Source organism: Geotrypetes seraphini, chromosome 1 (genome assembly GCF_902459505.1).
Source record: "Geotrypetes seraphini chromosome 1, aGeoSer1.1, whole genome shotgun sequence".
NCBI lineage: Eukaryota > Metazoa > Chordata > Amphibia > Gymnophiona > Dermophiidae > Geotrypetes > Geotrypetes seraphini.
The window spans coordinates 291,837,704-291,852,391 of NC_047084.1; the positions used below are offsets into that span (position 1 = coordinate 291,837,704).

At 41.1% G+C, this 14,688-nt stretch overlaps 1 protein-coding gene and 1 pseudogene across 1 annotated transcript in view; one reads left to right on the top strand and one right to left on the bottom strand.

Moving 5' to 3' along the window:
• Window positions 1-14,688, bottom strand: part of LOC117364350 (cytochrome P450 26B1) — a 42,025-nt gene that overhangs the window by 13,686 nt on the left and 13,651 nt on the right. The window contains exons 4-5 of the mRNA XM_033953478.1: window positions 4,132-4,407; window positions 3,270-3,425 (exon numbers count right to left, since the gene is read on the bottom strand). Coding sequence (XP_033809369.1) covers window positions 3,270-3,425; window positions 4,132-4,407 — 432 coding nt within the window. The remainder of the gene's footprint in view (window positions 1-3,269; window positions 3,426-4,131; window positions 4,408-14,688) is intronic.
• Window positions 14,308-14,402, top strand: LOC117352816 (annotated as a pseudogene).

Consider the following 14,688-nt stretch of genomic DNA (forward strand, 5'->3'; position numbering starts at 1 on the left):
ATTTCAAATATATATGGTAGTCAAGGGCTGTTTTCAGTTGCGCATGACCAAACAATTGAGATCTTTGACTAAAATAAATCTGGTGAAGATAGTGCATGAATGCATTGATAATTAGTTGATTAGACTATTGTAATTCTTTGTATAATGGAATGAGTAAAAATTGTTCAGATAGATTGCAGTCAGTGCAAAATACTGCTGCAAAATTAATAGCGGATAAGAAAAAATTCAGACCATGTAACACCTATATTGGTTGACTTTCAGTATAGCCCTTGTATTTATACTGAAGTTATACAAAGATGACCACAGAAGATTTAGAAGGGAATAATTTTTCAAAACTTGTGATTATATGGAAAGTCCCTTTCACGAATCAGCCCCCAGATGTAGTCTACCATCGTGTTCTCGTTATATTTCCCTTGGTAGTGGCATTTGAAGTCCAGGATATCCTGATGGAAGCACTCACCTTGCTCCTCCAGTGGTCTCTGAGTATGCTCCCACATTCTCCTTGAATGTTTCAAGAAGAGCATTAAGGACATGGACTGAGACATCCTATGGCCCATTCTACTGTAATTTATCACCAAATTCTCGACCAACTCCATGTAATTTTCAGCCTTGTGATTTCCCAGGAAGCCCTGCGACAAAGCTGTTCCAAACTGCTTTCTCCTTCCTAGTTAGCTTACTTGCATGCCAGGATCTTCTTTATCTGTGGTCTGACAGACACCTTCTTTGTCCTTTGCCTCAGACAGATTAGGGAAGAGGTCTTGAAAGTATTTGAAGTCTGCCAACTCCTTATCTAGAGCTCTGATAAATTGTTTCATTAGGCTTGATTCGATGTACAGTGGTGGCATCAGCACCTTCCGGGGTCCCCAGAGAATTTGGTCTGCTGTGGTCAATCCTGCCTTTAGTAGTGCACCTTTGTGTCCCTGCTGTCCAAAAGGAAGAGAAGGCAAGGAAACTTGGAAAAACCACCTTTGAGACCCATTAGGAATGCCACCGTTTTGAAATGCCCGATGACCTCCCAGCTGTACTCATCATACTTCAAGCAAGGCATCTAGTAACGTCTTGATGCTGTTGTAATCCTCTTTGAGGTACACTGAGTGAGCCAGTGGAAAAGACTTGTTCCCATTATGGAGCTGCACAGCTTTGATGCTCCTGGATGAGCCATCAATGAAGAGATGTTACTTTTCTGGGTTACAGGCTATTCCAATTGCCTCAAACAGACTGGTTAAATTGTGGCAAAAGCAGAGCTCATCTTGATGGGTGAAAGTGGAGAAAGCTTGGTGATGCTTCTGATATGTGACTTGCACACTTTCATCCAACAAGTTCCACTACTTGAGCTTGACATTGGACTTGGTGAGACCAAGATCTCTGATTAAATCACTGAGATATTTTTGGTTTGGATATATGGGTCTCTCTCATCAGCTGCATCACTGATATTGTAAACTGGATCTAAATTGTTTCCCTCATTCTAGACTTGATGCTCTCTTTCTGGGGGAGTGGGTTAAAAAGGTCCCTAAGTTTATTCAGCTTGGAATCAATCTGTAATGTTCTGCAAAAAAGGTAAATTTAAAAATATCAATGTCCTGGTCAGAAAAGCAAAGTTTGAAGGGAATGATAGTCGTTTTTCTATACTTTTGTGGATTATGCAATTAAAGGAGGAACACTTATTAACCCAGAAACAAAAAAAACCTGAATTGTGTTACATAGTGTAGTTAATGTGTGTTAATTTGGGCAGGTGCCACATAGCAACTGCAAACTTGTACCGTAGAAAATAGAGGCCTGTAGACAATAGTTGTTAATATGGATGGGCAGGCCAGATAGAAAATGAAGACAAATACTACTGGCCTGTTTCTATGTTTAGAGTGTATTACAGAGCTTCCCAATCTGAGTTTGGGGTTGCATCCTGAGTGGACTTTCCATAGAGTCATCGTTATTCTGCGCCTCCAGTGGGGTCACAAAATTATTTGGCCACAATCATGGGATCAAGGCCACAAAAAGATAAACAACAACTGATGTAATAAAAGGTTTGGATAATTTCCTAAAATAAGTCCATAAGCCATTATTAAGATGGCTTGGGGAAATTGAGGAGTGTGTGGCTTGTGGTTGAAGCTACAGCCTCAGCACCCTGGGGTGGTGGGTTCAAACCCCATGCTGCTCCTTGTGACCCTGGGCAAGTCATTTAATCCTCCATAGGCCCAAGTACGTTAGATTGCGAGTCCACTAGGACAGATAGGGAAAATGCTTGAGTACCTGATTGTAAAACCTCTTAGATAGCCTCGATAGGCAAATATAAAATCCTAATAAACTTGAAATCCCCTGCTTATTCCTAGGATAAGCAGCATAAAATCTGTTCTACTCCTTAAGATTTTGCCAGGTACTTGTGATCTAGACTGACCGCTGTTGGAAATGGGATACTGGGCTTGATGGGCCTTTGATCTGTCCCAGTATGGCAACCCTTATGTTCTTAAGTAAGAGAATGAGAAATGCCTGGACAGCAAATCTCTGAACTCCCAGTACAACTGTGATACCGCATATCACCCAGTCACCCAAATCTACATGAAGATAAAATTTTAGTTCTGTCCTTGGAAGACATGATACTCAATTGGTCCTATAGCTGTAGTCTTTTCCAGGTCACATTTCTGACCCTGCGCCAAGTATACCACACACATGTACAAAGCATCTACATAGAAGGTGTGTCAAGAGTAAGAGAAGGGGAGTTAAACATGTGCTACTGTTAACCCCAGTTATTAGTAACTAAGTCTCAATGCATAAACTGGGACTTGTAGTAAAATAACATTTTAGCAGGAGCCTATGTTGATAACTACGCCCCTAACTTACTTAGTCTGAGGTCCAATGGTTAATCTGGATTAATTTACACCAACCACAGATTACAAAAATACAATAAATCAAGAGGCATTTCTAAGTCACGGGCCCATCTCTTTCTTTGACTCATCTATGACTCTTGTTCAAGCACAGTGGCTCCAAAACTGCTGGTCCTGGGCTTCTACAACCAGAAAGTGCTCAAAGAAAATATGAAGAGAGATGCACTGGCTTCAACAACAGCAAGAGCAAGGCCCAGGAAACCCAAAGACCAGGATCGTAGCTTCAGTCCCAAATTGTCACATGAGCAGGTTTGGGTTAAGCAGCAAGACATCACCCTCAGTGCTGCCCAATATTTATGTGGGGGTGGGGGGGGGTGTTGCAGTAAACAGAAGAGAACAAAAGCAGCATCCAGGGAAGGGGAAGGGGTAGAGTTACCCTATTTGTGCTACCTTCAACTCTTGCATGGTCATCTCTTTGCCATGTTCTTTGCTGCTCTCAATGAGAACGTCCAGGGCATCTGCATAGTCTTTGCCCTGTGAGCTCTGCAGCTTCTCCCAGATGGCTTTCTCTAAGCTCTTCAGCAATGTCTCACGAGCTCGGATCCCCTGTGGAAAACAATTCATATAAATACAGTCCAGTCAATATATATTTATCAGATAATTAAGGGGCATTCCTTCCAAGGCCCTGCTGTAATAAGAGAAATGAACTGAAGAGGGTTTGTTCATAATTCAAAAAGAGAAGTTAATTGGTTTCATCCCATCAGTCACTAGCAGAACATGCAGAGAGAAAAAGTAAATGAGCTATCAGAATTACTCTGATGTTTTCCTCTCAGTGATCGCACTTTCAACTGCTCGTACCACATCTTCATGTGTGAGCCATAGACTTCCTAAATAACCCCCTCCTTTACTAACGCGTACGCGCGGGTTTTAGTGCTGTTAGCAGTGATAACTGCTCCAATGCTCATAGAATTCCTATGAGCGTTGGAGCAGTTACCGCCACTGCCGGCGCTAAAACCCATGCTACGCGTTAGTAAAGGAGGGGGTAAAATAAGTAATGAAATGTTTTAAGCCAGCGACAGTTTTAAGCCATGCTAGTTATACTGCACAGATATAAAGATTTGTTACACAATATTTCACTGTATACAATCACCCAATTATACTGCAGCTTTCTAAAGAACTCCCCCATGCTGATCCCCTCTCCATGAAATCACTGACAAAGCATTTGGTATTTCCATCTGCTGCCCTGTGATACACAGATCAGTCTGCAGAACCACACAGCCCAGTACAATCCATCACAAGCAAAACCTCTTACCCTCCTGTAGCCGCTAAATGGCAAGTCCACGGGCAAGGAGAAGACATTCTCCACGAACTGCTGAAAGACCTGGAAGAGCTGGCTCAACTCCTCATCAGAGAGGTGAAAACCCAGCAGCACACAGATGGCCATGCGGAAAGTAAGCTTCTGCGCCTGGATATACACATCAATGGGCTCGGGATTACTGCTCCAGACCCGCAACGTGTCCTGAATCACCAGCTGGATCTTTGGAAGGTAGCTGTCTAGTGCCTCATGGCTGAAAATCTTGGAGAACACCTAGAAAATATAAAAACTAGAAGATAAATATACAAAAAGTGTACATAGCATCAAACAATGCTGGACACAAATTAATAGTGATCTCAAAAATCAATACTTCAACACTAGAACAATTTATAATATGGCATTATTTTCACACCAAAGGTCCTCAGGACACCACGTTAACTCATTTGAATAGTGTGACAGCACTCCCCACTGGAACCCTTGTTTATCGGCGTGTACTATTTTTAATTTTAAAACTTTTTTTTTACTATATTTTTAAATTAGTTTTTTAAAGTGTCAGTGCTTATAAATTAATCAATAATTTAGTATAAAGTGCAACTTAGCTTCTGAACATTATTGCACCAGCCCCCTCAGACTCGTTTCATTCTTCTTCAGGGTCAGGAATACTGGACATGCAAGATGTTCAAGCAGTTAGCCCACCCGAACCGCCGACCATGAGCAAGTCCTACATACCGGTGCCTCCTTCCAAATCAGCGTTGGGCCGGCAGCACTCTAATCAGGATGTTTCGGCCTTGTCCACCATTGAATTCTCTCTGCTGCATTACTGATGATGTCAGTGACGCGGCAGAGAGAATTCATTGGTGGACAAGAACAAAGCAGCCTGTTTAGAGTGCTGCCGGCCCAATGCTGATTTGGAGGGAGGCACCGGTATGTAGGGCTTGCTCGCGGTCAGCAGTTCTGCTGCCTGAGAGGATGGGAGGGAAGGAAGGAAGGGTGGAAGCTGGGCAAGGGTTCTGCTGCACATGGGGATAGGAGGGATGGAGGGATAGAAAGATGCTGTAGAGGGAAGGCACAAGGGAAGGCACAAGGGGATGGGTGAGAGGGAAGGAAAAATGCTGAACATGTGAGGGAGAGAAAGGAAAGAGGAAGAATTGGGGTGAAGGAGAGGAAGGGAGAGATGATCATGTACATACCCCAAAAATAAGACCAAGTGTGTTTTTGGGCCCAAAATTAATATAAACACTGTCTTATTTTCGGGGAAACACGGTAGCAAGTGCTGATTTTAAATGAAAGATCTCACATGCCACAATGTACTGGGACACAAATACAAAAAAAAAAACCCCAAAAAAAACCCCAGTACAGTCCAGCCCCAAGCATTCTTCTAGAACTAATGTCATATGGCATTTCTTGCCCCTAAACTTCACATATCCAGCGTAAGTAGATTTTTCAAAGTCAAGGTACTGCATTTTAGTGCTTCTATTTCCTTTCACCATGTTTCAGCAAAACAATCAACCACAACATTGCTCATCTGCATTAACTGCAGACTAAAAAGCGACACCCTCACAGCTTTGCCATTCTTACTTGCATATGTGTGTATATATAAAACAAAAGGTCGGTGTTTTGTAAAATTTTGCCTGAAGAAAAAAAAAAGTTGGAATATTTTCAATTTAAGCACATTAAAAAGAAAGGAAAAAAAAAAAAAAAAGGAATCCAGTCAAAAAAATATTCAAACATAGTAGCCTTTTAAAAACTGTAAATTTGAGAATTCTTCTTGCAGTCAGTACCAAGAGGAAAAGGTAACTTTTTCCTGGCCAGGACTTTGCATTTTTAATATCCGTGGCTCACTGGAGTTTGTTTGGTAAAATAACATACTCTGTCCCTTTAAGGCCTCAGCTCTGAGCCCCAACAATAGCACTTTTATAAGAAATTCCCCATGCACACAGTCTAACCTTTCCAATACTTCTTAACCAGGGAAGGGATTTATTTACAGGAGGTGTAAAAAGGGGCAGGCACTTTTTGACCATTAAACAAAAAAAGAATCCCCTTCTGCAAACATTTGAGAAACGAAATACAAGTACTAGGTTCATAGATTCTGTTATTTGGACATAAAGCCCTCTAACAGAGAAACAAGCCTGCCAGTCTAGATCCATTTCTAAATGAACTGATAATCCAGACCAGCTTTTCTAACTCTTGCTACAGTGCAGTCTGGACCATGTGGTTCTCAAACTTCTTAGACTAACAGGACCACAGTGGCTGAAGATAAAAGGCAGAGAATTCTAACTAGAAATGCTGTGAAAAGAACCTCACAATCGATGTAGCCAGACAGACACAATGTCTACAACTGAAGTCAAAGACTTTAGGGAAGAAAAAAAAAATTGAAGCTCCTATTGCTAAGGTTTCCATGTAAACGTCTGGTTGCATATGGAAATAAGTACACTTTTTATTTTTATTGTTATATCTAGTTAAATAAAACATAACAAAAGAATCAAGAAAAGTAATATCAAGAAAAAAAAAACACAACCAACCTATAGATAATATCCATTAATTTTAGCCCATGCTATTTGGACTGTCTCATGCCTTAATAGGCAAAGAAATATTATAGAATAAACATTTTCATTAATCCTACAGACAGACAAAAATAAAAAACAAAGTATCAACCTCTAAACATTAACTTCTAAAACTGTCTGAAGTACAGGTTTAATAAATATCTCCAATTGGGATGGATCCACAAATATATATTTATTAATTTCCATAAGAAACCAGACATTTACAAAGAAATCTAAGAATTTTAAATTTTAAAAAGGAAAAAAAATAAGGCTTCAGCTCAGTTAACTTGGAATTTGCTCAAGTTCTCCCTCCTCACTGGCTTTCATTGCACTTTTGAGTCTACTGCGGAAAGGTGGGTGTTGCAATTATAATATTGTATTATATGGACTCACGGGGCACAGACAGATTCTTTTAAAAGTCCAAGCATTATCTACATTTGTGAGGCCCATTTACTAAATGTTGTATTCCATTTTGGAGACTATTTACTAAACAGGGCCCCATGATTTGGGGATACATGGGCCAGGATCTTTTACCCAATTCCCATCCCAAACTCTTCTGCTGGCAATACAAGGAGGCCATCAGAGCAGAGGTTTGCTGCCGACTTGAAATAGGTCCTAAAAGATCCTAGAATAAAAACACTGCGCCCTCTAGTGAAAAGTTATCTGAAATCTTTCCCTGACCTTTCTTGTTGAAAAAAGCTGCTTCTATCACCTAAATGAGTGGTCTTTTCTGCTCTGCTGAGCATGTGTCTGTCTATAGCAGTGTCTCTCAAACCTTTTTAGATCCGGTACATTAAATGGAGCAAATTTTTCACGGCACATAACTGAAATTATAAAATTGCAAAACCAACAAAAAATAAAATTTGAGAGTTATTTATTTAAAGTTCTTTAAGCTATTTATAGATAACTGTAACGACGGTGAAACTAAAGCAGATAGAATAGAATTGCTAATCAATGCAAAGGATGTGCTTGTTTATGAGAGCAAATTAACTCAAAATGCAGTTCGATAGTCAACAAGCAAACACATTTCATCATCCATCATCTGCAGTCGTTCTCTTTTTTTTCAATTTAATTTCTGTCAGAGATGAAAATCCAAGTTCACAAAGATAAGAAGAATCAAACGGTAACAAAGTCGTGATTGCTTTGTTGCTCAAGTTAGGATAACTACTGCATTAAAAATAAAAATTACTTGTCATTAGTTTTCAAGAACCAATCATGTCAAAGAATGATGCTAGTCTGGGTGATTGTGTCCTTATACACACATAACATTCCGCTATAAAAGGGGCCTTAGGCACTTGGGCCAATCAGGCCCTAGGATCCTGTGGGTTGGGCAGGGGAGGGGCAGGCCCACCTCATTTGGACAGAGGCGGGCCTGCTGGCCGGACGTGCAAGGAGCCGTCCGGTCCAAATTGCAGATAAGGCCAAGGAGGGGGAGAGGGGGGTCAGCAGGAGGGGTTGGCTGCCCTCCTGCCATGATCTTCAGGAGGGCCATTGGGGGGCTCGGCAGGAGGGGTTGGATACCCTCCTGCCGTGATCGTCAGGGGGGTGGGTTCTGTAGGCAGAAGGGTTGAGCACCTTCCTGGCGATCTTAGGGGGGGTGTTGGGGGATCCGGCAGAAGGAGTTGGGCATCCTCCTGCCAGCGATCTTCGGAGGGGCCCGGGGACGGGGGTTGGGCATATTAAACCCGATTCTGTAACTGGCATCTGGGTTAACTTTGGGCGGGTGTAGGCCCAATTCTGTATAGGACAAGTAGTACATACAAGTCAAAAGTAACCCTCTCCTGCCTTGTTAAAATTTTGTACCTTTAAAATCTAACTTTAAAACAGGATAAACTAGTTCATTTCATTATACACGGACCACCAAGAAAAATGGATCACTAAGTTAAATTATGCCTTAGAAATAGCATGGTTGAATCAGTGGTCGGTTACAGCAGAATAAAGTTTGAGGGATGACTAGCCTTGAAAAAAAACTTTTGGGTGAAACAGGTTGACTCTAATATCCCTGAAAGAAGACCACTTTTCAAGCTAAGTACTTTTAATATACGAGTATGCTTTAATGGTGTTTAAAAATCTAAAATTATATATAAAAATCAATTAAAAAAAAAAAAAAGTTAGCTCTAGTAGTGAGAAGTAGTACTTAAACCCTAGGGCTATGAAATCATTTGAGCCCAGATGGTACTTCTGAGGAGCTGGGGACTATAGATAAAATATGAGGAATTTATGATATGTGCATCTAGAATTATAATAAGGAGTGAAGTGCTACATGGTGAATTAGAATAGCATGGTCATATTTGTGGCAGGTTAAAAGTTTTGTCTGCCTATGGAACAAAAAACGTTATAGAACTCTACTCCCATCTCCCTCCGCTCTTTTGCGTTCCACTATTCCTGTAAAAACCAGTGGTTCTCAACTCTGTCCTGGGGGACCCCCAGCCCGTCGGGTTTTCAAGATATCCCTAATGAATATGCATGAGAGAGATCTGCATACCTGTCACTTCCATTATATGCAAATCTCTCTCATGCATATTCATTAGGGATTAGGGATATCTTGAAAACACACCTGGCTAGAGGTCCCCCAGGACAGGGTTGGGAACCACTGCATGTAAACCAAAGGTGTTGCCACAGAATTTCTATCAGATTCAGGTCCAGCCTTTCTTCTTGCTGAGCTACTATGCTGTTTGGCTGTGTGTTGAAAGGTGAATCTTTCCCATGTCCCAGGTCTATGACAGACGGGAAAAAGTTTTCCTTCCAAAATCTGCCTGTACTCTGCACCATCCATCTTTCTCTGTATCTTTACAAGCTTCCCTGTCCCCACCCCCACCACAAAACACCTTTACAATATAACACTGCAACCACTGTGAATGATAGGGCAATGTGCTATGTTTATTTTATGCCACACACATCACTTGGTACTGCAACCAGAGAGTACTACTTTCATCCCATCAGACTGCAAAACCTTCTCCGCCCTGTGTGCTGCATCTGCCAAGTGTTTCTCTGCAAATGCTATACAGCGCCTAATATGACTTTTCTTCGATTGTGGCTTCCTTCTTGCCTCCTCTTACAGGTCTGTGCAGTAATTTTGAAGTTGTTGAATAATCAACATTCTCCCAAGTCTCATGCAGAGTACCTTAAGATGCACAGTGCCCTTTTCCAGCCATTTTCTTATTAACCCACAGCTACTGATTCCGGAAGGAAAACCTAATTGAGGCAGCGCCTTGGGAGTGCCAAACTGACTCAACTCTAAAATGCTGGGTATTCAAGAACCAAAGAAATAAAACACAAAGAGCCTTCAAGTTCTAGGCTTGGAACCTGAAGGCCCTTTGTGCTTTTGTCTTTGGTTCTTGTGTGGAGCATACTCTATATTCTGCCCAAAGATATTCAAACACATTAAAATGGTCTCATACTCTACCCCCTATCTATACCTTCGAATACATTTATCCTTCAGTTCTTCTGCCTGCTCTGTGTTTGGCATTTTTAGATTTTTGCTTCAAATTTACTTCATACGACAGAAATAGCTTGCTTCTCCATTCAGATCAGCCACTATAACTGGACCCAGGTGGGCTCTGTTTAGAAAAGAGAACTAGTTTGGGCTTGGAAAAAAAAAAAAAAAAGATCTGAAGACATAAGCAATCAAAACTTTTTGGCTTCTTTTTCTTCATTATTTGTTGAATACTTCTATAATTGTACTTTGATGTCAAAAGTTTTACAGTATGATATTAAAAAAAAAAACGGTGAAAAAAAATATTGAATGCACTTTGAAATGCATTTTTTAGACAGTACAATGTTAAAAAAAAAAGTAGTACAATGGTGAGAAAACTACTGCAAGGCACTGTAAAGCCTTTCATGTCTCAGATCAGAGGTTTCCCAACACTCTTTTCCCCCCGTTTTCAACAGCTGCTTTTTATTTCTTTCTAAATGTATATGCTCTTCATTTTCTATAAGCAGCGCTGGAGCCTTGGTGCCTTCAGCCTGCCACTAATAAGCCATACACGTTAGACACTAAGGGGCCGATTCTATAAAGGGCACCTAAAGTTAGACGCTACTTAGAAGCCTAAGTTAATTGGCAAAATACCGTTAACAGCCTCATTAATTGGTTAAAAAAATTTAATTGGTTGATAGGAGCCTATTACAATGTGCCTAGCGGCACTTTGGGCGTTTCTGTGGGTAGAGCATGACTTTTAGGTGCTACTAAACGCAATTCTCCAAAAACTTAGGCACCTGAAATGCAGGCCTTTAAAACCCTCACCTACATTTCAGGCGTCTTAAGTTAAATAGGCATCACCAGCCGCGATTCTGTAAAATGGTGCCTGCGATTGACATTCGGCAAATGCCATTTTTCTAGGCACAAGCCAATTTAGTCATTTATAGAATCAGCTCTTAAGGGCCCGATTCTAAAAACATCCCTACTGCCGCCAAACTTAGTTTTAGTTTGTTTAAGAGGTGCATTAATTGGCTGCGTCAATTAAAACGCCATAAAAAAAATTAGAGGCACCCTTAGAGCACCGTTATCACACATATGGAAGCGCCTTAATCATGCCTACAGTGGCATAAGGCATTAACATACCGTAAGTTGTGTCAGGCATCATAAGGTGCCTCTGTGGATGCGATTTTGGTGAAAGATACGCCATGAAAACCCTGGCCTACATTTATGGTGCCTACCTTTCACATACCTGACACGCGATCAGCGGCCATTTTTAAAGCAACTGCCAATAATGGCACAGTTTACAGAATCCGGGCCCAAGAGCCAGAGGTTCAACCTCGTTTTTCCTCCATTGTGTCTCTAGGGGACAAATGTTTAGCACACCTGGTTCTATGCGGCACAATGATTTCTATGCGACAATGAGTTTCCACTGTTCAGGGAAATGAATGGTTCGGTGGACTAGCACAAGCATGAAAAGCCTTTCACACCTTTTTCCATTACTCAAGGCAGAAAGTCCTTTTTTTTTTTTTATTTTATATTTATCAAATTTTACATTTTATCAATCAAGTATCCACTTGTACAGAAAGTTGAAGAAAAGCAGAAAAATAATACTCATAGGTAAAATACATAATAATCAACTAAATAAAATAAATGTTTAGCTTAAATTCAGCTCAAGTCCTCAAAATTAGATCCGAGATGGATGAGGCGGACATATTAACAGATGCTAACGAAAATCAAATCAAATATTAGGAAAACAAAGTCCCTTAGCAAAGTCCTTTTTAATAGGTGAATAAAAAAAAAAAAAAAACCCCACACACTTGGACATAGACTCTTCTGGCCACCAGTGGTAATAATTCAAAATAACCAATTTCCGCTAAATAAATTAAATCCTTACAATGAGCCTGCAAAATAACATACTGAGTCTCACTCCCTTGCTACTGAACCACTGAGGCTGGTTTCTCATGCCATTCTCTGATCTGTGGTAAATGTCCGACTTTCAGGCATACAAGGGACAGAATCCTAATGGGGGCACTACTGGCAAATATGGCTGACCCAACTAGACAATGAGAATAAACCCAAAAGGGCAAAGGAGTAACCCCTAAGCAGAAACCAAGAACAAAAAATAGCAGGGGTCTGATGTAATGTTTTCCAACCAACAGAATAAATTTATCCAAACATTGCATCAGACCCAAATTTGTTTGTACCAACTGTTAGACAAACCAGCCAAACTCAACTGTTAGACAAACTCAAAGAACCATCAGCACATACTATTTTCTGAAGGAAGAAAGGATAGTTTGCAATTAGTCCATTTACCCAAATTCTTTTTTTTTTTAATCATTCAATATTTACTGGTCTTGATATATTTGCAAGACAAAAAATCTGATATTAAAGTATCTTATCCAAAATTGTATATTTTTAGGTTGTTCTGGGAAAAGGTGGTGTCGGGATGATAATTGTTAAATTTAATCAATATCTTGGAAGGAGACAAGATCGGTTAACTAAGAGGTGGGCACAAGGGTGAAGGTTCATCTAGGGAAGTATGTCTCAATCCAGTCCTCAATCTGGTTTTCAGGATATCCACAATGAAATATACCATGAGATAGCCTTACATAACAAAGAAGCAGTAGGTTCAAATCTTTCTCCTACATATCCATTGTGGATATCCTCAAAACCAGACTAACTTAGTGTGCCCTGAGGGCTGAGTTCATAACCAATGACATAGGGTGGCTAATATCCCTGCACTAGTGCTGCCCGGTTCACCGATTCACTTTGGTAAATCAATTTGAAGCGATTCGTTGTCCACAAAAATTGGACTCACTGATTCAGTTACCAACCCTCCCACTGTGAGACCTGACATACCTCCAGGCCTCTTAAAGAAGCAAGTGGCAGTGGCCTTGAAGAGGCAGCACTCTGAACGGGCTGCTCATGTCCTGCCCCACTGGGGCCTTCCCTCTGACACATCAGTGACATCACTGATGACAAGGAAGATGGAAGGCCTGGTGGGGCAGGCCACAATCAGCCTGTTCACAGCACTGCCTCTTCAAGGCTGGCCACCACTGCTGCTGCTTTAGGAAGTCCAGAGGTATATCAGGTCTCATGGTGGGAGGGTTGGTGGGGTGCTGCTGCACAGGGGGATGGAAGAGAGGGAGGGATGGAAAGCTGCTGCATGGGTGGGGGGAGAGACAGTAGAGAGGAAAAATTGTTGGGGTAGAAAAGAGGGAGGAAGAGTTGAATCAAAGAGGTAGAAAGAGGTGATAGGGAGAAATCCTGCAAACGGTGGAGGGGAGGGAGACATGCATGGAGAAGAAAGGAGGGAGAAATGTTGGACATATGGTAGAGGGAAGGGAGAGAGAGAAAGAAATGTTGTGCATGATGATGGAGGGGAGGAAGGGAAAATGCTGCATGGAGAATAGAGAGGTCTGACCCAGGGGAGAAAGAAGACAGTGGGAAAGAAACAAAAATGTTGAATATGGAAGTAGAAGGTAGAAAAAATAATTTTATTTTCTATTTTGTGATTACAATGTGTAAGATTTGAAATGTGTATCCTGTCAGAGCTGGTGTTAAGACAGCGAGCATAAGCTAGGACCTAAGAGAAAAAGTCTTTTTTTTTAATTCATTTACACGACAGTGCCGACATGGGGTTGGAGAGGGCAAAGGGGGGGGGATGAGTGAAAAGGCTACCAAAAAAACCTGCAGTACGTTTGGCACAGGGACCAATGGTGGCCCCCTCATTCTCTTTGGTTTTTTGTCCCTACACTCTACCTGTCTACTCAAGCTCACAAACAGAAAGAGCAAAGTGGAATGGTGGGGGGGGGGAGGGCAGTATGCTTGAAGAACAAGGCAGTTCTTCATAGATGAAGAGATTGCATTTGGAAATGCTCATCTTCTTGGGGAATACCCCCATGAAAAATGTGAAGGCAGGCTGGTGGGGATGGATGTCGTGTCACAGCCTTGTGTGGGAAGATATTTGGTGGATCTCCTTCAGCACATTTGGATCCAAAATGGCCCCAACTTAAAAATTAGTGAAGACCCACTGATCTAAATCTTGGGTACCTGCATTAAAAAAGGGTATAAAGTACTGCCAAATAAGCATGTATATTTTGCTAAACAAATGTTCAAAAAGAGTGACATGGCTAGGGGCTTTCTATCCTTAAGTACTGCTACATGCACCTGTAAATGTACATATGGTGGAATTTAAGTCTACATGTCTGTGCTCACTTCGGCAGCACATACTAAAATTGGAACAATACAGAGCATGGCTCCTGCACAAGGATGACACGCAAATTCATGAAGCGTTCCATATTTTTTTTTTTAAAGTGCACGTCTAATTGATGAGCTATTTTCTGAAACTTGATTTTTAACACCGAAGTGATAAGCACAGTTCTTCATCTCCCTCCTCAAATTCTCCTCCAGTCTAAACCTTCAAGTTTATGTTGCTCCAAAAAGGTGTAAGTGGTAGTGGGAACTTTGAGGTTTAAAACAGGGGATATACTTAATACAGCTCAAGCCATGCCCAGAACACCCTCTTCTAAATCTCTACAATATACCTAAGTAATGCCTGTTCTATAATCACTTTTATAAAATGCATACCCA